Source organism: Chiloscyllium plagiosum, unplaced genomic scaffold (assembly GCF_037043375.1).
Source record: "Chiloscyllium plagiosum isolate Xiang-an unplaced genomic scaffold, Cpla_swu_hap1 HiC_scaffold_12, whole genome shotgun sequence".
NCBI classification, from domain to species: domain Eukaryota; kingdom Metazoa; phylum Chordata; class Chondrichthyes; order Orectolobiformes; family Hemiscylliidae; genus Chiloscyllium; species Chiloscyllium plagiosum.
Window position 1 is genome coordinate 72793050 of NW_028270150.1, and position 27206 is coordinate 72820255.

General features: G+C 39.0%; 1 protein-coding gene across 3 annotated transcripts in view; it reads left to right on the forward strand.

The window, feature by feature from the left end:
- Positions 1 to 27206, forward strand: part of scaf4a (SR-related CTD-associated factor 4a) — an 86656-nt gene that overhangs the window by 51438 nt on the left and 8012 nt on the right. For 2 of the 3 annotated variants that reach the window (XM_043700717.2, XM_043700716.2), the window contains 13 exons: positions 1223 to 1372; positions 1543 to 1640; positions 1937 to 2057; positions 5113 to 5283; positions 5367 to 5458; positions 6526 to 6716; positions 7091 to 7191; positions 8186 to 8299; positions 8791 to 8947; positions 10847 to 10962; positions 12365 to 12527; positions 15551 to 15649; positions 21358 to 21555. In XM_043700717.2, the coding sequence (XP_043556652.2) occupies positions 1223 to 1372; positions 1543 to 1640; positions 1937 to 2057; positions 5113 to 5283; positions 5367 to 5458; positions 6526 to 6716; positions 7091 to 7191; positions 8186 to 8299; positions 8791 to 8947; positions 10847 to 10962; positions 12365 to 12527; positions 15551 to 15649; positions 21358 to 21555 (1771 nt within the window). The remainder of the gene's footprint in view (positions 1 to 1222; positions 1373 to 1542; positions 1641 to 1936; positions 2058 to 5112; positions 5284 to 5366; positions 5459 to 6525; positions 6717 to 7090; positions 7192 to 8185; positions 8300 to 8790; positions 8948 to 10846; positions 10963 to 12364; positions 12528 to 15550; positions 15650 to 21357; positions 21556 to 27206) is intronic. The other variant, XM_043700719.2, reaches the window with a different exon arrangement.

The following is a 27206-nucleotide window of genomic DNA, read 5'->3' on the forward strand; positions in this document are numbered from 1 at the left end:
GTTGTGCAAATTATCTGTTAATTAATAATGAGCTCCTTATTTTTCCTTAGTTTCCCCATACTCATTTTTATAGCACCACCATTCACTTTGTCATCTTGTTATTAAATGTCTATAGAAACTTTTACTAATGTTTTAAAACTTCTTGCTGGCTTTTTCTTGTACTCTAATTTTTCTTTCCACGTTAATCATTAGTCTTTTAGCAATGGCGTTCTTCCCCAAATTTCTGACTTTGAAAGCCTGCATGCAGCAAGGCATGTTGCCATCTTTGTTTCAAGGTGTTAAAATTTGCACAATTCAATGAATTTTGTTGAGTTTCTTTCTTGATAACAAGCAGAATGAGTTTGTTGCAGGGCAGACTTAGTATAAGATCACATCTCCAAGCTACTCCATTTTAGCCTGAATTAAAGGAGACAATGTAAAATTTAACCATCTTAGGAAGCCTAACATTTTGTAGCACTTTAGTATGGTGATCAGATTTTGAAAAATTATGGTTAGGTTGGGGCTCATGATAATTGCAATGTTCTGCAATCATTGGTTGAACTCTGGGGAGGGACAGATTTTGATGGGAGGTAATGTGATGACAGTTGTCCTATCAAAGTTAGCAATCCTGTTTCATGGTTTCAAAGGCATCATCAGCATTGAAGCCACTGGCATTAAAATGGTAGCTTTAGGTGGTGGGGCAGCGATATGGTTCGATTGCCCAAAATAGTCTGCGGTGCAGTGGGTGTTAATGGAAAAGAAAAGGACAAAATCTTTCTCAGATTTTCTCCCTCCTTGTTTCTAATTGACCAAAAAAGGGGGCAAGTGAAAACTGAGATATTTGAAACTTTTTAAAAAATTGTCCGGACATGGGAACATCTAATGAAAATCCGAGGCTGGTGTAATTGCAACATTTAAGAGGCATCTGGATGGGTATATGAATAGGAAGGGTTTGGAGGGATATGGGCTGGGTGCTGGCAGGTGGGACTAGGTTGGGTTGGGATATCTGGTCAGCATGGACGCGTTGGACTGAAGGGTCTGTTTCCATGCTGTACATCTCTATGACTGTGTTCTATGGAAAATTTTCTTAAAGTATTACATAAATATATTACTGTTCCTCCAGATATAAATTGAGCCATTAACTGTCTTTTTATTCTAAATTTTTCAATTTTTGAGATCAGATCTAATTCTGAATTTCTTTTTAATGGTTCATAATTATACTAGATTTCATTTTTTACATCAGATACAACAGATATTACAGAATTTCCAGCAGGCTCCAAAGCCACAGTCACCAGTTGTAGACAATAGCATCATGTCCCAGGTGGAAGCCTTAACAGCTCAGTTGAAGCCACAGAGTACACAGCCTCCAGAGCAAAAGGCTGCCTTTGATAAGGTATGCAGAAGCAGTCAATAATATTACAAATCGGAAGTTTGTGTTAGTACACATTAATACTTGCCAACTTAAGTCACAGTCCCTCATATTCTGCAGTTTAGTAGCTGATAAGACTTGTGACACTGGTAGCTCAGTGAGTTGATGAATTGTTCATGTCAATTTTACTGCAGAAATTGCTTGACCGCTTTGATTATGATGATGAACCAGACCAGGTTGATGATGTGAAGAAGGAAGAAGAATCCAGTCCACCACCTTCTCAGACTTCATTGTAAGTGCTGCAAACCTACTGGACTGAAGCAATTAAGTTCTTTGTGATAATCCTGCTTAAAGTTTACTTTGTCCTTGTGTCAAAAATTTTCCAAAATTTGATAATTAAAAATTGTAATTGAAGTTTCACTTGTCACTGCAGTTGTTTTACGAAATTAGTATTATTGATGGCAATTTTTGGGGGGAAAAATATGTAAGATCCTTTAGTTTGTGGTATGTTAGATATATTGCCTTTGCATTCTTTGTGAGTATATCAAATGAACAAATTTTTGAAATATTTTATCTCTTTAATGTTAGTGGCTACTCTGGAGAAGGTATACAGCCACCTATGTATCAGCAGCTTGGAATTCGACTGCCAAATATGGAACAATTTCAGCAGACCTTGATGGGACTCCAGCAGGAGACATTGCAACAGCAGGTTAGAAAATGCAAAAGACTTCATTTCCGTGCAGCCTGTCTGAAATGTGGAATGATATTTGCCAGTCAAATATTTGGACATTGCATAGGATGTACACTTATGGAGAATATTAGATGTGATACTGATTGAAATTTGAATTGCACTAACCAGAATAGATATACTAACTTGTAGGTTTTCCCTGTTTTAACCTATATATAGCTCCATGTTCATGAGCTCTCATCTGACCAAAACCCACATTTTCAGTGTCTCTCCTTTTATATAATAACAACAAAGCAAATCATATAACCAATATTCAAGTCACTTGTCCAGGCCAAACTTTCCAAATCAACCTTCAACTTCTTTCAGGTTTTCATTAGCGGGGTGTGTTTATTTAACAAACTTACGATCATATTATGAAGTTGCCTTAATCTACCTATTGGATAAGTTGACAGTGTCTACCGCTTTCATTCTTAGGCACTTATAGGTTTCTGCACTGTTCACAAGGAAGATTAAATCCTTTAATACTATGGAGTTTACACAACAAATCTATTTGCTATGTTGTAGTTACTTTTTTCATATGATGTGAGTTTCATTGGCTGGGCTACTATTCAAGGGATTGACCTCGAACAGTCACCTACTTTTGTATCAGTATAACTCCAGCAATAAAGAGTTTTCCTCATTACTCCCATTAACACCAGTTTTGCTGGGGCTCTATGATGCTATATATTCAAATGCTGCCGTAATGTCGAGGGCTGTCACTCTTAGTGCACCTTTTGCGTTCAGGTCTTTTCTCAATGTTTGAACGAAGACAGTAATAAAGTCAGCAGCTGAGTGGACCTGGTGGAACCCAAGCTAAGCAGTAGTGAACAGATTATTGTCAGCAGTATTGACAACACCTTTCATCATTTTGCAAATGTTTGAGAGCAGACTAAATTTTTCCAAGCATAATGTCATCAGTCATCAAGTTTGAATGGAGATCATTGAGGGACTTCAGTGATCATCTGTTGATAAGACTCTTACGAACTTTTATAGATGCACCATAGAAAGCAACTTTTCTAGGTGCATCGCAGTGTAGTATAGCAACTACTGTTCACAGGACCGCAAGAAATACAGAGTTGTGAATGCAACCCAGTCTATCTCTCACATCAGCCTCCCATCCATTGACTTCATCTATACTTCCTGATGCAAAGGGAACACAGGCAACTTTCCCACCCTGGTTATACTCTCTTCCACCCTCTTCCATTGGGCAGAAGATGTAAAAGCTTGCATACATGTACAAACAGATTCAAGAACAGCTTCTTCCCTGCTGTTTTCAGAGTTTAGAATGGACCTCTTTAATGTTAATGTTAATCTGTCTCTTTGCACCTTCTTGGCAGCAGTAACTCTTCTGTTACCCTGATGCACTTGTATAGTATGATCTGCCTATGAAGCACATACAGCAACACTTCTCACTGTATCTCCATGTACACTTGACAGGAATAAATCAATTCAAATAAACTGAAAAGGTCTTTTAGATTTGAGGCACGTGGGTGTTGGACTGAACAATTTGATGTTGAAGGGCATTTAATGATGATGTTGTAATTTTATTCTGTTATACCATATATGAGTGGTATGGGTCTGGTGCAAGTATTTGCAAGACAGGCAACCTGATTACTGAGGAGAAAGTGAGGACTGCAGATGCTGGAGACCAGAGTTGAAAAATGTGGTGCTGGAAAAACACAGCAGGCCAGGCAGTATCCGAGGAGCAGGAGAATCGACGTTTCGGGCATAAGCCCTTCTTGGCAGGAATGAGGCTGGCATGCCAACCGGGCTGAGATAAAGGGTAGGGGGGAGGGGTGCTGGGAATACAATAGGTGGAAGGAGGTGTGGGTGAGGGTGATAGGCCTGAGAGGGGGTGGGGACGGAGAGGTCGGGAAGAAGATTGCAGGTCAAGAGGGCGGTGCTGAATCCGGGGGTTGGGACTGAGATAAGGTGGGGGGAGGGGAAATGAGGGAGCTGGAGAAATCTACATTCATCCTGTGTGGTTGGAAGGTTCCTAGGCAGAAGATGAGGTGCTCTTCCTCCAGGCGTCGTGTGGTCAGGGTCTGGTGATGGAGGCCAAGGACATGCATGTCCTTGACGGAGTGGGAGGGGTAGTTAAAGTGTTCAGCCACGGGGTGGTTGGGTTGGTTGGTGCGGGTGTCCCAGAGGTGTTCCCTGAAACGTTCTGCAAGTAGGCAGCCTGTCTCCCCAATGTAGAGGAGACCAGATCGGGTGCAACGGATACAGTAAATGATGTGTGTGGAGGTGCAGGTGAATTTGCGACCTGATTACTGAGGTTGATAAAGCTGTCATGGTAGTAATTCTCACATAATTTAACTGGACAGCAATTAATTTGGAAAGCAAACTTAATTGCCATGGGGGAATATAACTACTACATTGTAGAATGCACCAAGCCAAATACTATTATCAGTTTAGTGACTCTGCCATTTCTGTGCTTCCCGCTATTCATTCCTCAGTCTCATCCTCCAAGAAACCAATGTTCACTTTTGCCACTGTCTTCTCTTCTATGTACTCATAAGCTTTTGCTATAAATTTTAAAATTTTGAGCTAGTTTTCTTCCATCATTTACCCTTTTGCCTTTTTATGCCTTTTTTTTTCCCACCTTTGCAGTGTGGTCTGCCTGAGTGTTGTCTTTCTTTATCTTTAACTTACTTAGCCATGGATGTTTATTCCTCCTCTCATCTTCCTTTCTGGAATATATTTGAGTTGTGAGCGATGAGTATCTCATTAAGCATTTGCCACTGACTATCAACTGTCCTATCTTTTAGTCTTCCTGCCCAATTCACTGGGGCCAGATCTGTCCTCATGGGTACATTGGAGTGAGAAGAGATTGTAATCTTCAATTATGGAGCCTTTTCCATTTTAAAATTTTCCTCATTGTTTATCTTGCTTCTCCCATGCACATCTCTGCATTGATCATCACAAGACTACACTGTTGAATCTAATGTTAGAATTTTCTTTTAGTGTAAAGTGTTTCTTTCAGAATATTTTTCTTTCTTTCTTGTTAATATTTAGAAATACTAATTTATTTCAGGTTCCCCCACCTCCCAATGGACAATTACCAACATTTGGCATGGTTCCTGTTCATCCATATGCAGCTATGCCACAGCCTACCATGCCTCCAGCACCACCTATACAGCCTGTTTTTCAGCAAGACTACCATACTCCAAGTGAACCACCACCATCGCAACAGCAGCAGCAGCAAGTAAGCTTTCACATAATATATTTTGTAATGTGTGATCCCTTTTGTAGATCGTAATCTAATAAGCGTAATCTTTTGATTTTAAGGAAGTAGATATGGAGATTGAAAAACCTGATACACGAGAAACAAAACGTCGTAGTGTTGAAACTAGAAGATCACGCACTCGGTCTGGATCAAGGTTAGCAACACGAGAATACTGTGCATGAATTCAATCTGAATGTTTACATGAAGCATCATAAGTTCAAGTTTACTAAAAGTAGGCAATTGGTTTTATATGTATAATTTCTTATTTATTTTCCCCTCACCTAATAGTTGGTTCATTGTATCCTTGATAATCACTGTTGAACCAACAGTGATCTGCAGAACATTTGTGGTCAAATTAACCTACTTATCTCACTCTGTCATCCCATCCACCTCTCCTAAGCAATCCCTCGCATATTATTCATATCCTTACAATCTATCCATCCCATACCATCTGTATCCCCTGTCCCTCTATCTGGGGTAATTTTGTTGAGCACCCCTTCTATTGCAGTGTTTAGTTGCTCCGCTAACCCTGCTGCTACTAACCACTGGAATCCACAAATAAAACGCATGCTCCAGCCCTCTGTATGCCTTGCAAGCCTCTGGATGCCCAAGATTCTGCCCACCAACCCAACCCACTGACCAGTCTGAAAAGTGCAGGTAAATAAAAACTTACTATAGGTAGGAACTGCACCTTTTCAACAAACAGTCACATATTCAAGTCATTTGTTCCAAACATGTGGACTTTACACGTTGAGAAAGTTTTGGTTATTCACTAACATTTTCATACTTGACAGTATATCAATTGAGCGGAACAGTAATGTAACTTGGAAGAGATAATAGCATGTCTTAAAAGGTAATTTCCAGATTATTTGGAGAAATGTAATCTGTGAAATTACAAATTAATTTACTTCATATTAGATATCTGAATGAAAGAAATTGTTATTACATTGACCTTCACTGTTGGAGGGTCCTAGGATAGCTGCTGGACGCATTCGTTGGCTCCAAGAAGTATAGAGCTGGAGATCACAGTCTATGCACCTAAAGATAGCAAATATGACTGTAGAAAATTAAATTAGATTAACTAGGGAACTGCTAAATTAATTCGTACTTAAAAAGTACAGTCTGTTATAAAGTTGTCACATGTTGAGAAGATAGTGCATTTCATTAATTCCGAAAAGAGTATTTCATTTCCAGAATATTTAAATTGTATATTTTTCACAGATCACCAAAGCGAAGACGTTCTCGGTCTGGATCTAGGTCAAGAAGGTCAAGACACAAGCGTTCTCGATCACGATCCAGAGAAAGACGCAGGCACTCTCCTCGTTCGCGATCTCAAGAGCGACGTGAAAGAGAGAAGGAGAGAGAACGCCGTCAAAAAGGACTTCCACCAATTAAATCAAAAATTGTTAGCGGTAGGTAGTTAGAATCTAGAATAAAATCCATCATATCATATTAGAATATGTCCTATTTTTGAAGGAGCATTTTGGCATGACCATAATTGTTTAGAATTGGCATTGTCCCATTAACAACAAAATAAATGTTGTGTATATAATTTTATGATGGAAATATTTTAAAAATTGTAAAGATGACAAACTGCTCATTCAACAAAATTCTTTGCCTAAAGAATTTACTCTCATTCCCTGATTGGAAGATAAGCAAGTCCTCTAACCCTTAAATCTGAGATTCTTACTCCATTCCTTTACCCCAAAATCTATTACTAACTATGTTTTAATTGCTACTAAAATAAAGCATCCTGATCTTAATATTTTCAACATCATGTTCACAGTTTGCAGCACAACCCTCTGGATAGGACAATTAGACAAGAGGGCAACGCAGCAGGATGTTGCAAATCTTCTGGAAGAATTTGGCCAAATCGAATCTTTGAATGTGAGTATATTTTATCCCTAGTTAAAAATTGTTTTGTGACATTGGATTAAATATTTGTCAAGTTAGTGTAGCTTGTTGTGTAAGTGTCATTGTTGTCCAGAGTTGAGACATTCAGAATTAGATTAGATTAGATTATGTTACAGTGTGGAAACAGGCCCTTCGGCCCAACAAGTCCACACCAACCCGCCAAAGCGCAACCCACCCATACCCCTACATTTACCCCTTACCTAACACTACGGGCAATTTAGCATGGCCAATTCACCTGACCTGCAGATCTTTGGACTGTGGGAGGAAACCGGAGCACTCGGAGGAAACCCACGCAGACATGGGGAGAACGTGCTAACACCGCACAGTCAGTCGCCCAGTGTTGAGCACCCAGTTTACTTCAGTACCTGTAGGTGAGGGGAAGAGTCTGAAATTCAACCATGACTTTTTTTCTTAATTTAAGTATATAGTCCTAATGGAAATAGATACGTTTGAATGTTAAGTGTGACCAAAATCTTTCTTGGTTAGCCTGTTTTGATTAAACACTGAGTGCTGCATTCACTGTAGTTCGTTTGTGTGAATTGAAGAAGTTGCTGACAGCTGTGCAACAAAGGGTTGGAAATCAATGAGCATTTAAGGGCATTTTAAAGTTTCAAAATGTTGATAATTAGCTTATATGTTTATTCTGAGCTAATTTCATTCCAAACATCATGTCTTCGTTTTATGGCACTCCAAATGCAGCAGGTGCTCTCAAGTCCAGGGCTACTCTGCCAGATGAAGAGCCCATCCCAGTATGACTTCCCGTCACCTTGGAGCACAACATACATGGAAATTGTTACAAAAGGAGAAAATGCTGGAAATATGTAATAGGTCAGGCAGCGCATATAGGGGAGAAAAGAGCAATGAATGTTTGACCTGTCATCAGAACGTGTATATTTAATTTGATTTTGTGTTACTTAGTCTGGTTCTTAATTTGTGATTCTGTGGTCTATTTTGTGTTCCATTGTAGATGATTCCTCCAAGAGGATGTGCTTACATTGTGATGGTGCATCGACAAGATGCATACAGAGCCTTACAGAAGCTTAGCAGAGGGACATTTAAGGTCAATCAAAAGTATATAAAGGTATGTCCTGTAAGGGGTGCTGAGTTTTAGAAAATTGATATTTTCCTTCTCTATGCACCAGACTATACAGCTGACTTTCCATTCACCAAACTTAATGACCTATTTTTATGTTGTGCTCCTCCTATAAACAAATTTACTGTTGGGTTACAACATTTAGAATAAAAATTGAAATAAATTTCCTTTTTTTTAACACAGATATGCTACTTGTAATTACACTTGTTTATTGAATTATAGAATTTAATACTGCGCTCTGGGAATGTATATCCATTTTGGAGAATTACTGAGAAACCCAATGCCATCTTGTTTTGTTTGTATTATTGCTTGTGCCTGAAATAGTCTTTCAAATGTTTGTGCAGAAGAAATATTAGCACACTAGTCAGGGTTACTTTGTGAGAGAGAAATTGGATGCTATAACTTGTCTAATGTGACAAATCAAGAAACTGCTTTTGGGCTAGCTTTATGCGTATCAAGTAAGGTTATTTGTTTTTCAGATTGCCTGGGCCTTAAACAAGGGAATGAAAACTGAATACAAACAGTTTTGGGATGTGGAGCTTGGAGTAACTTACATTCCTTGGGACAAAGTTAAACCAGAAGAATTGGACCGTTTGTGTGAGGGAGGAATGCTAGACAATGAAACACTTTGTCCAGGTAAGCATCGGCACCACAAACATATTTTGGTCTGTTCCTTAAATTTCTTGACGTATATGGTGTTTTTTTTTAAATCTGTGGTGGTAGACCAAAAGATGTATGAACTAAACCATTCAGCCGATTGAATCAGCTCCACCATTCAGTGAGATCATGGCTGATCTGATAACTCTCAACTACTTTGCTGCCTTTTCCTCTGACTCTTGATTCATTACTAATTAAAAAAAGATCGTCTATCTTAATGATCCAGCATAAACAATCCTCTGAGATAAAGAATTTCACAGATTTACTATCTTCAGAAGAAATACCTTTTGCTCTGTCCAACTGGGTTACCCCTTGTGCTGAGATGTTGGTCTCAGACCCTAAATCTTTCTCAAGGGGACACAACCTCTCCCCATTGACCCTGTCAGTCCCACTAAGCATGTTATGTGTTTCAGTGTGGTCTTCTGAATTCCAAACTGTACAGGCTCAACCTACAGAACTTGTACCACCCTCTGCGTGTAAATGTCTGGAATGAGCTACCAGAGGAAGTGCTGGAGGCTGGGACAATTACAACATTTAAAAGGCATCTGGATGGTTTTATGAATAGGAGGAGTTTAGAGAGAGATGGGCCAAATGTTGGCAAATGGGACTAGATTAATTTAGGATATCTGGTCAGCATGGGCGAGTTGGACCAGAGGATCTGTTTCCATGCTGTATAGCTTTATGATGCTATCTCTCCTTAGGTAAGGGGACCAAAACTGTTCACAGTATTCTTTATGCTGTCTCACTCTTGTTTTGTGTAGTTTTAACAAGACTTATGTAATTTTATATTTCATTGCCTTTGAAATAAAGGCCAAAATTCAGTTGTCTTCCCAACTCCGTTTGTATCCCTTTGCACTGGGTCATCCTCACCACTTGCCTTCTCACCTATTTTTGTGTTGTCTACAAACTTGGCATTTGCTTCCTTCATCCTGGCCAGTAATATATGCTGTAAATAAGTATGGCCATAGTATTCATCCTGTTGAAGTCCATTAGTGCTCTCCAAAGCCAGTACACCATCTGCAAGGCAGAAGTCTGTTAGAATACTCTCCATTTGACTGAATGCTTGCTGCCCATTGTCATCTAAGACAAAGTAACTTGGTTGATAAACATCCAAGTTGCCACCTTAAGCATTCACTCTCTGTCACTGGTACATGGTGGTGGATACTATTCACTGAAGTAACTTGTCAAGGCTCCTTTAGCAGTACCTTCTAAACCATGACCTACTACCCAGAAGCACAAGGGCAGCAGGTGCATGGAGACACCGCCAGCAAATTCCCTTCTACGGTGTAAATCTTGGAAATAGGTGAAAGTAAATTCTGCAGATGCTGGAGATTAGAACCGAGAGTGAGGTGCTGGAAAAGCACAGCAGATGAGGCAGCATTTGAGGAGCAGGACAATAGACGTTTCAGGCAAAAGCCCATCATCAGGAATGGAGTTCCCTCCCTTAGACCATGTAAATATATCTACACTAGAGTCTGCAGTGGCTCGCAGCTCGCCATACTTTCTTGAGGGTAATAACTGGGCTTCCTAGGCATGCTCCCACGAAGGCATTTGCATTGAAATTTAAAATTTCTTATTGGCTTGGCACTGTGGAAGGTGAGAATGTTCCTGCTGACAAGGGAATCTAGAGCAAGAGGTCACAGACTCTGAAATGTGCTGATCATTCAAACTGAAGTTAAGAAATTCACTCAAATGTTTGTGAATCTTGGGAATATAGTAATCGCTCAGTGAGCATTTTAAAGACATTGATACATTTTTTTGGTATAGTACGGTGAAGTTGAGCTAGAAGATCAGCTATGAACCTGAGTAGCAGAGCAAACCTGAACAGCCATGTGGCCAGTTTCTGCTGTTTAACTTGTTGTATTCTTTATGAATTAGAATGGAAGACTATTACAAAGGCATCACCAACAGTTGTTGATACAGCTGAAAATGGTAACACTGCTGTGACACAACCAGAAGAAATGCCTCAAACGTCTTTGCCAATGCCTGCACAGGTAAGAATAAAAAAGTGAATTATATTTATCAAATAAATTAAATGATCCACAATGTTATCAGAGTGAAGAATCGACTTTGTATGAGCAGAATGCGTAGTATATTACGTTACCATAATTGCAATGTACCAAGTTATGACTGAAGTAAGTCTCCTCTTGCATCTTTATATATCTATGTCAGATAATATAACTGGTATAGGACCTGATTTAGTGCAGGCTTTTCCTCAAGAATAGTACCAGTTGTTGAATTGTTTATGACACATTTGACTGGTTGCTGTATATCACTTCAAAATATGTTTGCTGAAGAGAAGCACTCCATGTCCTTTCATGAAGCACTGGTCATCAGGGTGAGATACTGATTCAGTTCATTGTAATAAGAGCAAACTACTGCAGATTCTGGAAATCTGGAACAAACAACAAATGCTATAGAAACTCAGTAGGTCTGGCAGTATCTGTTGAGAAGGAAAAACAGAGTTAATATGTCTGAAAATGAACCTTCTAGCTCAGAGACAAAACTTACATCCAGGATCTCAACCTGAGCTACAAATCTTTTCAAAACTCACTAGAGTTAATATTACAGGTCCAGTGCAACTCTTCAGAATTCACATTCAGTATGTTGTGTTCAGAGTATCATCTTACAACAGTGCTTCACACTAGTTTGTTTTAGTGCCCTGGAAAAATCAAAAATACCCCTAGAAAAATTGTTTGGTGAAGTTCAATATGATATGCACCAACACGGCCTGCATTTTGTGCACCTCACCCTCTATTTGCCTTTTTAATTCCTGGCAGTTCTGTGCACTCTGGAACACTGAGCATTTCTTATTTCCTTTCCAGAATTCCATGTTTTAATAATCTGAATTTATTCTTTAAAACATATATTCTGTCCCAACTTTCCAATCCTCTGTAGAAAGTACCTTGATGTTTTCTATATTAAAAAAAATCGCAGTTATTTATTATGAATTTTAACTTTGCTCAGTACCAACAGTTCATCCTTTTACCCATAGTTCTTTCATTCTTTGTTTCGAATTATTCGATATTTAACCAGATTGCATTGTATTTGCTATCGTGTACCCAGTTTTAGAAAATGTCGGATTATCTCTCATTATTTGTACCACAGTAATACTGGCTCAGTAAATACATGTAAAATCAATTAAACTAATTCACTTGAATGTAAGTTATCTGTTAGTAAAAGGCCTTTTTTAAATTTGAAATACAATTGAATTATACTCATTCTTATGTGAACAACAGACAAGTTGAAGAAGGTTAGCATTTACTTAAAGTTTTGTTTGAAGACAGTCAGAAAGATTGACGATATAGATATTCATCTTTTAGATCACTGCCTTCAGTGTATTTTGCAACCAAATATTCAATGAAAAGATGATTACTATAAAATTTGTTCTTGCAGATTCCTGGAGTTCAGCCAATTCCAGCTGTTAGTAGGCTCCATCCACCAAACTTTTCAACAATTCCACCACCTACTTTCAATCCTGGAGTGCCACCACCTCCACCTCCACCACCACCACCTCCCTTTATGCGACCTGGTTTCAATCCAGTACAGCCACCGCCTGGTATGTTACTTCACAGGACTTTTCATTTGTGTCATAATGTGTTAGCAATTGCAATTCCAGAAAATATTTCCATTTGACAAGACAAAGCAATAGCTTTAGGAAAATATATCTGCAACTAATACATTACTGATTTTTTTGGAATGCTTACTGTGCAATATTTTGCTATATCTAGAATAAACAGAAAAAGTAGCAATGGAAGTGGGCTAAGTGGTTACTTGGTCACTTAAAATAGCTTCACCATCCATTGGGGTTATGATGTGGAGATGCCAATGTTGGACTGGGGTGGGCAAAGTTAGAACTCTCACGACACCAGGTTATCGTCCAATAGGTTTATTTGAACTCGCAAACTTTCGGAGCATTGCTTCATTGAAAAAAGGAGCAGCGCTCCAAAAGTTTGTGATTTCAAATAAACCTGTTGGACTATAACCTGGTGTTGTGTGACTTTTTACTTAGGATTATGTCTACTTTTGGATCTTGAAATCTTGTTCTCACCTTCTTCTCATTTGCTTTGACTTCTTTTGCATGCAAAAAAAATTATTGATCTTAGGCTTGACTCAGTAAATACAAAGATCGAGAATTCTTGAGGTAGCGAATGTTGTCATATTCTCAGTTTGAATACAGAAGTTTATCCTTGGTTTAGGCTGGTATGCCTGTCCCTTTATTCAGAAACTATTCTGCCTAATTGTAGTCTCTGCGGTTCAAGGAAATGGTCTCTCAACTTGTACTCTATCAAGCCCTCAGAATTTTGTATATTTGTGAGATCCCGCTCCTCCTAACAACAGTAGGAGCTAATTCATCTCAAGTTCTCTCCGTCTCAGAATTTAGGCTAGTGAGCCTTCATCATGTACCCTGTTGATGTTGTACATCCACTCTTGGGTATGCTGACAAAGCTATTTGTGGTTTTCAGATGTCTCGCCAAACTTCTGCACATCGGAACAAGTTAACCTACCATTTGCTTTTCCACTGTTTGCTGTTCCTGGAAAGAAACTAGTGTATAAGGGCACTCAAAGCCCCCTCAGTGCATCAATATTTAATAGTTTCTCACCATTTCTTAAAAAAAATTGTCCTTTTTCTACCAATATGAATGAATGTTCTCACTGATCTGTCTTTCAAAATATAACCTGTCTGAGAAAATAAACCAAATGTTATATAAATGCGAGGAGTTTTTATTACATCTTGGTTCCATCTTTGTTTCTAATACTAACTTGGAGCAATCAACTATTTAATTATTAACTTGTTTTCTTCCATGTTGTTAACTATGGAAGTTGTTAACCATGGAACTGCCTCAGGCGACTGACTGTGTGGAGTTTGCACATTCTCCCCCTGTCTGCGTGGATTTCCTCCGGGTGCTCCGGTTTCCTCCCACAGTCCAAAAATGTGCAGGTTAAGTGAATTGGCCATGCTAAATTGCCCGTAGTGTTAGGTGCAGGGGTAAATGTAGGGGAATGGGTCTGGGTGGGTGCGCTTTGGCAGATCGGTGTGGACTTGTTGGGCCGAAGGGCCTGTTTCCACACTGTAAGTAATCTAATCTAACTAGTTCTGATTGTTGTCGAAAGGTGTGGCGCTGGAAACCACTGCAGGTCAGGCAGCATCCGAGGAACAGGAGAGTCAGTGTTTCGGGCATAAGCCCTTTATGAAGGGTGTGGTAGAGGGGGTGGTGAAAGTGGGTAGAGAGATAAATAGGAGAATGGGGGGGAAAGGTAGCTGGGAAGGCAATAGATACAGATGGGGGGGGTAATAGTTCAGAGGGAAGGTGAAGTGGGGAGGGGGGAGGTGTGGGCAGCAAGGGAAGGTGTCGGAAGTGGAGGGTGGGTTGGTGGGGAACATAGACCTACAACAAAGTCACGAAAGGAATGGTCTCTGCGGAATGGTGGTAGCATTGGGGAGGGAAGTATATCTCTGGTGGTGGGGTCTGATTGTAGGTGGCAGAAATGGCAGAGGATAGTGCACTGAATCAGGAGATTAGTGGGGTGGAAGGGGAGGACCAAGGGAGTCTGGAGATATATTTCCCTCCCCACTCCTATCTACGTTCGCAGAGACCATTCCATCCGTGACTCCCTTGTTAGGTCCATGCTCCCCACCAACCTACCCTCCACTCCCAGCATCTTCCCTTGCCACCGCAAGAGGTGTCAAATCCAGACGCATGCACGCACACAGACACACACACACACACACACGCACACAGACACACACACACCTTGTTCGAGGCCCCAAAGGAGCATGAATAATAAAACCAACATCCAAAATGTAATGCAACATTCCATTTTCTGATTTGAGTTCTTGACCATTGGATTGGTGGATCAACATCACTACTCAATACCATTACCTTCACATTTAATTTTTTTGAAGTACAGCTATTTGGCGGGCTTTCTTAATTCAAACAGATCATCATTACAAAATTATCCAAGTACAAAGAATACATCATGCTAGTTAACATGTCAATATTTTGCTTAACTTGAACAAAATAGCATTTAACCATCTTTCAGTATTTCAGATTTATGTTTGTACAGAATTCTTCACAGCTTTCTATTTCATAAAATCGAGACCCTTGTAGAAATCAGAGAATGCTACACTGAGAGAGAGCCATTTAATCTGCCATTCTATTCTTTTGTATGTTCGCCAAAACTTTGTCCCCCTTTTATCTCCCTCCATTCATAAATGGAAATCAGTACTTTCTAACACAATGGTAAAGGTTTTTTATTTACCTAGACAAGTTTACTCATTGCTCATTGTTTAGCTTGTGGAGAAAATACCTTTAATTTAGCTTATTAACTACTTTGCTTCGAAGTTATAAAAGTACATGTAAAATATGCTTAATAAAACTAATTAAACTTTAAAATGCGTCTTTCAATTATTTGTGGCAGTGTTGCCAATACATTGTAATGTACATTCATCCTTAGAAATATAAACTAGGTTAGAAAAAGTGAACACTTTTTGGACTTGACAATCATCATTAAGTAATCCATTTCTGGATTATTATGCAAAGAACCTATTTTGATCCTGTAAATGTTCTATTATTTCAGGTTATCTTCCACCAGGGCCTATTCCTCCACTGAGTTCTGCAATGCCCATTGGGAGTTCAGGAACGAACATTCCAACATGCGAGTCTTCCCATCTTCCTGGTTAGTTGCTTTCTTGAATTTAATTTCATAACTTTGTGGCTTCAAGCAGATTGAAATATCTGTTGTTCAGTAAATAACTAAATGTGAATGTAAATAATAAATAATTCTAGATTTACATATACTGCCATTGTCAACCTGAAACAATATTTGTTTCTGTCTTGAATTTGCTGAGTGCTTCCAGCATTTTCTATTTTTATTTCAGATCTTGAGCATCTGCAGTGTTTAATGCCATGTAAATGTTTAAGTTAATTTGCTTTCCATTTGGAAGGTTTTCTTTTGGGGGAAAAATATCGCAAGGTTAGCTTTTTGAAGAGATTTTTGAGGCATAACGTAGTTCTTAGATAAGCATATCTCATGTCAGCAACCAGCAGACTGCACAACATGAGAAAAAAAAAGCACATAGTCGGCATCAGGAGGAATTTTCTTAAGTCAGAAAAGCACTGTATGGCACTTAGCACAGTGGTTAGCACTGCTGCTTCACAAATCCAGGGAACCGCGTTTGATTCCAGTCTTGGGTGACTGGCTGTATGAAGTTTGTACATTCTCCCGGTGTCTGCATAGGTTTCCTCCTGGTGCTCTGATTTCCTCCCGGTGCTCTGATTTCCTCCCATGGTCCAAAGATGTGCAGATAAAATCAATTGGCTTTACTAAATTGTCCCATAGTGCCCAGTGATGTGCAGATTAGGTGAATTATGGGGTTATGGATTGGGTTTGGGTTGGATGCTGTTTGGTGAAACAGGTGGGCCAGGTGGCCTCTATGTGCACTGTAGGGATTCTATGATTCAGAAGTGTTGGCAGGCTGCTGTTATGTAAGGAATGTTTCTTTTCGATAGTTTTCTTCTTTGTCTTTTTAAACATCATGGCACTTTTCAAGAAACATACTAAGTGCTGTAAAAATCGTCAGTCAATATTTTTGGTATTATTCTGCTAGTTAAAATTTGCCTGGACTTAAAAATGCGAATGAAATGAAACATTTTCAGCTGCTATTAAAGGTTCAATCAGGCATACAGTTATGAAAGGAATTTGGTAAAGTAAACCACACAATTCCTTTTCTCCGTATATAGAGGTGAACTTCCATCACCCAAATATTGAATACACTATTTTAAAACAGAGCCTATGTGTATTGCATGCTTTCGTTAAGATAAAAGGAGTGCGTAGTGTGCTCTGATAAGAGGAAATTTGCAGAGGATCCAGCCAGGACAATCCACAATGGCAAGTTGGTCTGGGACTTGGTTGACTTCCTTTTTTAATCAGTTTGACTATGTGGAGACCTAGTAAGCAGTGTAAGGGAATTAGTTAAACCAGTGAAGACTGTGGCCATTTTAACTATATCCTCAAAGTTGAGGATGCTTTAGATTTTAGAGCATATTTCAAAATTTTAATAGAAGTTGTAATTTGGGAATTTTAAAATCCCTTTAAAGAAGTTTTAAAATATATATGAAAAAAGATCTCTTGAGCTTAATCAGCGTAAGAAAACAATATACTAATAGACTAGACTGGTGCTATAGAATGAGAGGTCTCTGAATAAATTCAGAAGGTAATGTACTTGATCTTATGACCGTATAGTCACTTAACACGTGCATGCTGCTGCTATGGGTGATGTATATGCCATTTGAAACAGATTTTGTAGTTAGGTTCATGGTGTTATTATATTCCTAGGCTTGAGCTTGGTGTGTAAAACTAATGTAAAAAGCAACAATGTACACTCTGCACCTGCTTTGCCTGAGCAATTATACCCTGTGATCACATTATTTAAATAATATTTGAATTAGAATTACATTTTAATATCACATACTCAATTATAGGAATACACGAGTACAAGGTTAGGAATGCATGAGTACAGTGCAAAGTTGCAGATTTTGAATAATAATTGTCATTAATTCTGCAGTTTCCTTCAGTCTGCGTTCTGCTGAATTGGCAGTATGTAGTTGAATTACAAAAACTAGGCTTTTGATGACTGGTTAGTCACTTGATTATTTTTCAAAAAGCTGATTGTAAACAAATTGAAAGGAACTACAGCGACAGGCTATTTTAAAGCCTTTTTAAAATCACCATTGTGTTGCTATGCCATATGTAAAGGCCAAAGTGTTAAAAGAATCTTCACCTTTTCTGCCTTAGGAATTCATTGTTCAAGGAAAGTGCTTGTGTCCAAAGTCCCCACAAGAGCATTAGGTAGACCCCTAATGGCAGTAATGTCTGTATCTTAAAATTTGGACGCAACAATGGAGGAATGTAGAAAATATAGATTATGCAGCTAAAAGGATGGCAGTTTGATCCAAAATGTACCTATGCTCCCTTTTTCAGCAATTGGTTGTAATTTGTCCCATCTCTCTCATAACCCTAATGTTTCTCACCTTTAAGTCCATGTGCAATTGCCTTTTAGAATTATTTATGGAATCGACTTCACAACATTTTCAATTAGAGCATTCTCATATCCCAAAAACTCTGAAAAATATTTTTCTTATTTCCTCGCGATCTCTTGCTGGTGAATTTTGACTGACCTTCGATTGTTTAACATTTTGTTGGAGGGATTATCTTCTCATCATTCTACTTGAAACTTCTCAACATTTTGGAAACCTCTAAGTTACCTTTAAATCTCCTATGTTCCGAGGAGAATAGACTTCACTTATTCAATTACTCTTCATGACTGAACTTTTCATTCCTGGATATCTAGTGAGCCTCCCCTTTGGTGCCTTTGCATTTTCTTGGTGTGATAACCCGAGTTTCCAAATGTCTGTCAATTTCATTATTCTGTCTGATGCCTAAAATTCTGTTTACCATAATGTACTACTTTGCAGTACATAGATGTACTGCAAACATTTGCTGCTCCCTACACCTGGATCTATGTCATTTATAACAAGTCGAAAAGAATAAACAATCCAAGTCGTTTTTTTCTTTCTCTTGGGGAATGAGGGCAATGCTTTTGATTGGCCTTCTTGAACTTCCAGCAAGGTTTTTGATAGATTCCTGCATTGGGTGGGGGGGAGAGGTTGGTAAGAGCCCATGGAATCCAAGGAAATTTGGCAAATTAGATGCACAGTTGGCTGAGTGGCAAAAAACAGAGGGTGATGGTTGTGGGATGTTTTTCCAACTGAAAGTATGTGTCCAGTGGAGTCCCACAGGGGTCAATATTGGGCTCTTGCTGATTCTGGTTTATATAAATGATTGGACTCGAATGTAGAAGAGTTGATCCATAAGTTCACAGATGATACAAAAAGTGGTGGCGTGATAAATAGTGAGGAAGATAGATGTAGCTTACAAGAAGATGTGAATGGGCAGGTTAGGCGGGCTATCAGTGGCAATTGGAATTGAATCTAGATAAATTGAAACTTTGCATTGGGCAGAACAAACAAGGCAAGGGAGTATGTGATGAACAGCAGAACCCTGGAAAATATACTGCCCCGTTATGGTATCAGGTCAGGTGGATAAAGTGGTTAAGAAGGCATGTGGTATACCTGCCTTTATCCGTTAATACACACAGCTTCAAGAGGAGGCAAGAGATGCTGGAACTGCATTAAAATGTTGTTTAGGCCACAGCAAGTGTATACAGTTCTGGAATCCACATTATAGGAATGCTAGCATTCAAAAAAGCACAGAGGAGATTTACTGGGGTGTTGGCTGTGCTGGTGAGTTTATGAAGAGAGATTGGAACTGAGGTGGTTTTTGGTCAAGCAGAGGTGATTGAGGTGTATAAAATTGAGTGGCATGGATAAGGTAGACATGAAAGCATTTTCCCTTGATGGCTGGACCAGTGGCATAGATTTAAGGTAAGGGGAGATGTCAGGAAAACCTTTTTCACCCGGGGGTGGTGGGAATCAGGAACTCACTGCCCATGAGAGTAGTAGAGGCAGAAACCCTCAAAACATTTAAGTATTTCAGATGCATCTTGTTGATACCAAGGCATACATGGCTTTTGAATCAAGTGCTAGAAAATGGGATTAGAATAGTTAAATTGTTGTTTTTGACTGGCTTGGACATAGACCAAAGGGCCTTTTTCCATGCTGTAGATCTCTATGACATTTGGAGGAGACCATTGTAACTCATCCTAAGTCTGAAAATTATTCATCCATTATAACTCTTGGCTCTCTTTCACAGCTAATTTTGAATCCATATTGCCAATTTTTTTCTTAATTCGTTACCCTTCTCTCTCTTTGATGAGCTTCCTATGTGGAATTTCTCAAATGCCTTCTGAAAATCCATATATACATCCACTGTATTCGCTTGATTAAACTGCGCTGTTATCACATCAAATTCAGTGAAGTTGGTCAGATTTCTCGAGAAGGTAGCAGTTGAGGTTCTACAGCCACAATCTATGCCTAGATTACATTTGTGAATGTACAAATGGTTTGTTGGAAAACTTGGCTTTTTTTCTAAGGTATAGTCAACTTTCACACAGATGTCATGATGTTCTGCAGCAATCTTTGAGGAGCAGGTTCACTGTTGACACTGAGTACCATTAGTTACAGGGAGACGGTGTGTCAGAACTGTAGCTAATGACAAGTGTTTGAAAATTAAGGCAGCACCACTGCCGCTTGTAGTCATTGTTTCCATAGCACTTTGGCTCTGCCAGCAAAAATAGTTGAGTGGATGTAATTTTAGGTTCATTTTCCAGTTTCAGGTAAATATATACTCTGTTGCACGAAATCCTCACAAACATTAGAAGTGATGCACTAAAGTACTTACCATTTTATGGTGACCATCTGTTTTCGCCTTGAAAGGCATCTGTACCATATCTACATGGAATAATTCAAACACTTTTTCACTGGGCATGAAAGCCATGCATCCAAGTCTGTTGCTGTTAGATTCAACTTGAGATTAGCTCAGTCACTTTGTGGAGGTTGGAAACCATAGTTGTAAATGATCTTGGGACCAGAATATATGTTGGGGTAAAAGAGCCAACTCCAGATTGGGTGGAAGTCCCACCACACCAGAAATATGCCACATTCCGAAAATCCAGGTTGCTATCTTATGTTTTTATATATATATATATATATATATATATATATATATATATAATATATATATTTATTGTTGGGGAATGAGACAGCAGTTTATGTAAACATGCAGTATTCAGACAGGGCTTATCACAGTGGGGGATGGGAATCCCAAGTGGAGTCACAAACAGACGTTGAGTTTGGAGGCAGTAATTGTACCATGGAGCTCTTGACCAAGTTATAACAGCTGTGTTCTTGCTGTAACCAGTCCCTGCCCTCCCAGCCTCCCTACTCAACTCTTACATTTTTCATAGAGGGAACACAATGTTTTTCAAGTCTCTGTTGGGTCATAACGGAGGGGGAGGAGGGGGATAAATTACAATGCACTGAATTAGGGACTTAAGTTTGAAAGTTATCTGATAGAAAATTCTGGGCATGTTTTATGGGTTTTATTAAAAGTTTAAGGGTGTTTTCTCATCTTTCAGAATTTGAATGGTAAAGTGCGACTGTGGTTGCAGGATGTCAGTTCACATTTTACATGATTTCGTTGAAATTAATCTGGTGATGAAGTAGAATTGTGTTGCTGTTACCTAAATGCTTAAGGTTGGAGCCATTGCATAATCATTGTTTCATAAAATGGTGATCAATGTTTCTAAGATTATTCTAGCCAGTCTAGCCATAAAATATTTAATATGAAGTATAATTTGTAAAATTTCTTAAATAATTTGATTTTTATCTTATAAATGCATACTAATAAGATGTAATTTTATCCAGCAACACCACTGGGTTCCCAGGAAGATAGTGCAAAGAATTCCTCACTGAGGAACCCGACCCCTACCTTAGTGTCTACGCTGAGAAACAGTGAGGACGTTACAGATGGTACTAAATATTTTGGACCTGTACAGGGACATAACCCTGGGCTGGGAGGTACCAACGTACCATTCTCTACAACACAAGCTATGCCTGTCATTGGTAAGCCCTTCCATCTTGGAATTTTAGAAAGGGTAGGTGGAGAATAAGGGGAATATTTATAAGCAGGTCGTATTTAAGGTTGTATGATTAGATTTGAAACATATGGATCTGATCTTGTGTTTGCTTTAAAAGACTTAAAATTAAGCAACAGATTAATTATTATTCTGAATATTCAAAGTGACAAGTTTCATTTATGTTGCATTCATATAATTATTTAGAAGTACATGCACACTACTTATCATCTGATAGATTTTCCTATTCATTTAGTGTGTCCAATAATTGTTTTGTAATGATTTTTTTGAGAAACATATGTCAGTTTGATAGATTCCTGCACTTGACAATGATAGTTATGCAAAATTCCAAATTAAATCGTAAGATTATTTTTTGAAGTACTCTTCGGAGATTGACATTGGAAAAAAATTGCATATTTTTAACGAATTGTAATGAACTTAGGTGTACTGAACTCTCAAAAATGTGGTTGTCCAGTCTGGTTATATACTTGCCTATCACATTGAAGATGCTTAAGAAGGACAGATAAGTTATGATACCAGACCAGCAACTTTGTTACAATTTAGCTAAAGAGCAGTGATCTTTATTTTAAAAATAAAGCTAAGGTCAAGGGGACTGATTGAGACATTAAAGACACAAGATTTCATAGTTTAATGAGTGATACAATCTCCTGTACACCGGCAACTTATTTCTAGCATTTAGAATTAAGCATGGGTAAACACTGTGATTGAACACCTCATTGGACACATCACCTGCAAACAAAATACATTACATGCGATTTCCCCAGAGATTAGTTAACATTATTGTCTCACAGTGCCAAGGACCTGTGGGTGACTGTGGAGTTTTCACATTCTCCCCATGACTGCATGGGTTTTCGTAGTTTCCACCTGCAATCCAAAGGATGTGCATGGGAGGTAGATTTGAATGTACTAAGTTGCATTATAGTGTCCAGGGATGTGCAGGCTAGGTGGGTTAGTTATGGTGGCTGCGAGGTTATGGGAATAGGGTGGGTCTGGGTGGGATACTCTTCAGAGGGTCACAGGCTCGATGGGCCGGTTGGCCTCTTCACTGTAGGGATTCTATGATTAATGACACAATGTCATCGAATGTCATAAGTAATTACAGTTCTTACGCCGATCTGGCAACCCACCCAAGTGCAGTTCAGTGATGGATTGCTCTAATTCTAGTTAATCACCCTCTTGGCATGGGCTCATGTTCCCCTGGACTCCAAAAAGTACACTACAGTATTTAGTCACAGGCACAACTCCAACCTTTCTTTGAGACATTCCAACAGGACCCCACAAAATCATCATTGTGTGTATCATACTTCCCATTGGGATCAATGGCTGTGCATTTTGTCCAGCTTCTAGTGATGAGCATATGTTGCTTACTTATTGGAAAGTGAGGACTGTAGATGCTGGAGATCAGAGTCGAGAGTGTGGTGCTGGAAAACCACAGCAGATCAGGCAGCGTCCAAGGAGCAGGAGAATTGATGTTTTGGGCATAAGTCATGATGAAGGGTTTATGTCTGAAACATTGATTGTCCTGCTCCTCGGATGCTGCATGACCTGCTGTACTTTTCCAGCTGCACACTTTCGATGTTGTTCACTTTGTAAAGGAAATAGGCTTGTAAATAATTTTTTAGAATAGTTTAGATTTAGATAATTGAATCAAGCAAAATAAGAGGAAAGCTATTTGGCTTATCACATCCATTCTGCTATTTGATATGCTTGTGTCTGATCCAATGCCATACTCCTGTGATCTCCCAATACCCCTTGACACCTTTAGTTTCTAGAAATCCATTCCTGTCTTGAATGTATTCAGTGACTTTGCCTCCACAACGTGTGTCGAGAATTTCACAGGTTCACCACCCTCTGAGTGAAGAAATGTCTCCTTGCTTCAGTTCAAAATGGCCTACCTGGTATCCTGAAACCATGATCAATTATTCTGGATTCCTGAGCCAGGGAGCACATTATCCCTGTGTACAGTTTGTTCAGCCCTCTCAGAAGTTTATACATTTTAATGAGGTACCTTCTCGTTCTTTGAAACCTCAATAAATACAGGTGCAATTGGCCCAGTCTTTCCTCAGATGGCAAACTGGCAAATCCAAGAATCAGTCTTTTGAACACCCTATGATGCAAATATGTCCTTTCTTGGGTAAGGAGACCAAACCTGCATATGATACTCTCAATGGATATTCTACGAGGATACCCAATGCCCCTTTGTATGTCAGTCTTTGGTAATCTATCATTATTCAAATAAAACTCTGCCCAATTGTGTTTTTTGCTATTGAACCACTTCACATTCCTCTTATGTTATAGTGCATCTGCCATATATTTGCCTACTCATTCAACTTCATTAAATTACCCTGGAACTACTTGGTTCTCTTTATGACTCTTAATTCCACCTAATTTTGTATCCTCAGCAAACATGGCAACTTAATACTCCATTCCCTGATCTAACTTGCTAATATATATTGTGAATAGTTGGGGCTGAAGCATTGATATCTGCAGTACCCCATTAGTCAATGCCTTCTAGTCTGAAAATGACTTATTTGTTCTTGCTGTGTTTCCTGCATGATAATTTTTAATCAGTGAAAGTGTATTACCACCAATCCTTTGTGCTTTGATTTTGCATGCAAAATGGACTTGATAAATTCAAGTTGGTAGTATCAGTTCATCAACTTGAAGTTTTGCGAGAATGTTTGTCTGTTGGTTCAACAGAGTAGGGTTTCATTATTTTGGAGGTTTCTCTTTGTAATCTGATGGTTTTTATGAATACCTTTGCTCCAGTTTATATGGCTGATATTGTTGCGTAAGCTATTTTTGTGGGATTGAGATCTTGAATCTTCAGTTTACTGTAGTTCTTAGTCATTTCAAGCTTCTGCAATGGATTACCTTTCATGAGATGATCCTTTTAGCGGAAATAACAACGCAAGTTCATTCCATTGAGCAAAAATAAGGACATTGTATTTATAAGGACATGCATTCACCGACTTAGTACTTAAATAGACAGTCATTTTTGATTCCAGTTATATTCAAGCAGAGATACCTGGCGAGCTAACTATCTTTGTTAATCTCCTTGACAGGTCGTAGTAGACTTTCAATTTATTTCCTTATTTTGTGAGCATTTATATGCCTTCATCATTCAGAGGTAAAAGTAGGTTATGATGCAAGCCCAAATGATTCAGTTGTTAAAACTGAAAGTATTGGGAATGTTCAGCAAGTCTGGCATCATCTGTGAATAGAGAAAATCTGAGAGCTTCATTTTTGTTCCACATGTTTAGCATCTATAGTCCTTTGCTTTTATTTGTTTTTTGGTGTCCAAAGATGCTGACAGAACTGCTGAGTTTCACATCTCCTCCATTTGCAGTATTTTGCTTTTATGCAAATCATTCACCAAATTACAGAATCCCATTTTATCTGAATGCTTGAAAATAAACGAAATCTAGAAAGTTTCACTTGTTAAAATTAATTTATGGACATGGATGTCACTGGCTAGGCCAGCTTATATTGCCTTGAGAAAAAGTGGTGGTGATCTGCTTCCTAGAACCACTGCTATCTCAAGATGGTTAAGGGCACACACCGCTTTCGGGAAAGAAGCTGCAGGAGTTAACTCAGCAATAATGGAGGAAAACCAGAGCTATTCTGATGTGGGTAGCATTGAGGAGAACTTGTAATGATGGTGTGCCCAGGCATCTCTTGTCTTTCTGATTGTATTTGTAAATTTAGAAGGTGCTGTCATTCTATCTTATAGATGCTAAGAATTGCTGTCGCTCTGATGGTGGAGTGAGTGGATATTCAAAGTGATAAACGGGGAGCCAGTCAAATGGACTGCTTTGTTCTGGATGCTTTGAGCTTTTTGAGTGCTGTTGGAGCTGTGCCTGTCCAGATTTGTGCAGGATATTTCTTCACACTTGTGCCTTGATAGACAGATTTTGAGAGATAGAAGATGAGTTAATTGCTAGATAATTCCTTGCTTCTGAGCCATGATAGCCATTGTATTTATATGGCTGTCCATTTCTGTTTCTGTCAGTGGTAATTCCCAGGATTTCACTAATGGGGGTTTAGCAATGATACTGCAACTGAGTGTCGTGGGGCGATAGTTAGCTTATTTTGTTAGAGATGGGCATTGTCTGACATTTGTGTGGCATGATTTATTTGTTGCTTAATCACCCCAAGTTTGGATGATGGATAGGTCCTACTATATTTGAACATGGACTGCATTAGTATCTGAGGAGTCACAATGAAAATGGTGCATTTCAGTGAAGACTATGCTACGGTTTCCTTGACAGTTGGTTTAAAGACCAAGTTTACTAGGTGCCAGATACTTCTGTTGCTTTTCGTAAGAAAGAGATTGCCTGAGAGAGGAGAAACTGTTTAGCTGAAGGCTGTTGTGGGATCATAGGAAATTATCTTATAATGGATTCCTGGATCTTCACAAGTGTGTGGTAGATCCAGAGATTGCTAGGATAGAGGGATTTGGAGTCCTTGTGCAATATTCACAAAAAGTACAGTGGGTAAAATAAAAACAGAATAAAAGCAGGAGTAAGCCATAAGCCTTGTTCGCCATTCAGTATGATCATGACTGATAATTGCAGCTTCCATCCAATGTCCTTTGATCAATTTAGCCCCAAAAAACTATATCTAACTCTTCGAAGGCATTCATTGTTTTGGCCTTAACTACTTAAGAGAATTCCATAAGCTCACACTCACTGGATGAAGACACTTCACAGTCCAAAAAAGTCCTATCCCATTTCCATAGACAATGTCCTTGGTTCTGGACGTTCTGGTCATTGGAATATTCTTTCCTGTGTTTACCCTGTCTAGACAAATTAGAATTTTATAGGTTTCTATAAAATCACTCCCATGTTCTTCTGAACTTCAATTAATACAGTAATTCCCTCGTATCTGCAGGAGGTACATTTGAAGACCTATTGCAGAAACCTGAAACAGTGGTGTAAACCCATTTGTTTCAATGGGAAATTTACCATCCTGGCAGACCCCTGATCTGTCTCTGTGTGTGTCTTTCTCTCTCTGTCTCTCCCTCTAGGTGTGTGTCTCTCCCTCTGGGTGTCTCTGTGTGTGTGTGACTCTCTCTGTATGTCAGTCTCTCTCTCTCTCGGTGTGTCTCTCTCTGTCTCTGTGTGTGTGTCTCTCTCACGCTGTGTGTGTGTCTCACTCTCTGTGTGTGTGTGTGTCTCTCTCTCTGTCTCTTTGTATGTGTCTCGCTTTAAGTGTATCTCTCTCACTTGCTCTATATGTGTGTGTGTGTGTGTGTGAGAGAGAGAGAGAGAGAAAACATGTCTCTCCTGAACTGGTCTCAATCAAACTGAAGCATCTCTGCATCTTCTTAACTGCTCAATTTCCTACCCAGCGTTGTCACTTGTTCACTTCACTATATTGCTTTTAGTTCCCTCCTCTAAATCACTTATGTATATTGTGAATACCTGGGATCCAAGCACTGATCCCTGCAGTATCCCACTGGTCACTGAGAAATTGGCAGGTTTATTCCTATTCTTATCCCATGTCACAAGGAAGACAAATGGAATATTGATCTTTATTTCCAAGGGAATTGAGTATAAAAATAGGGATGTGTTGCTCAAACTGTGCAAGGTACCAGTCAGACCACAGCTGGTATAC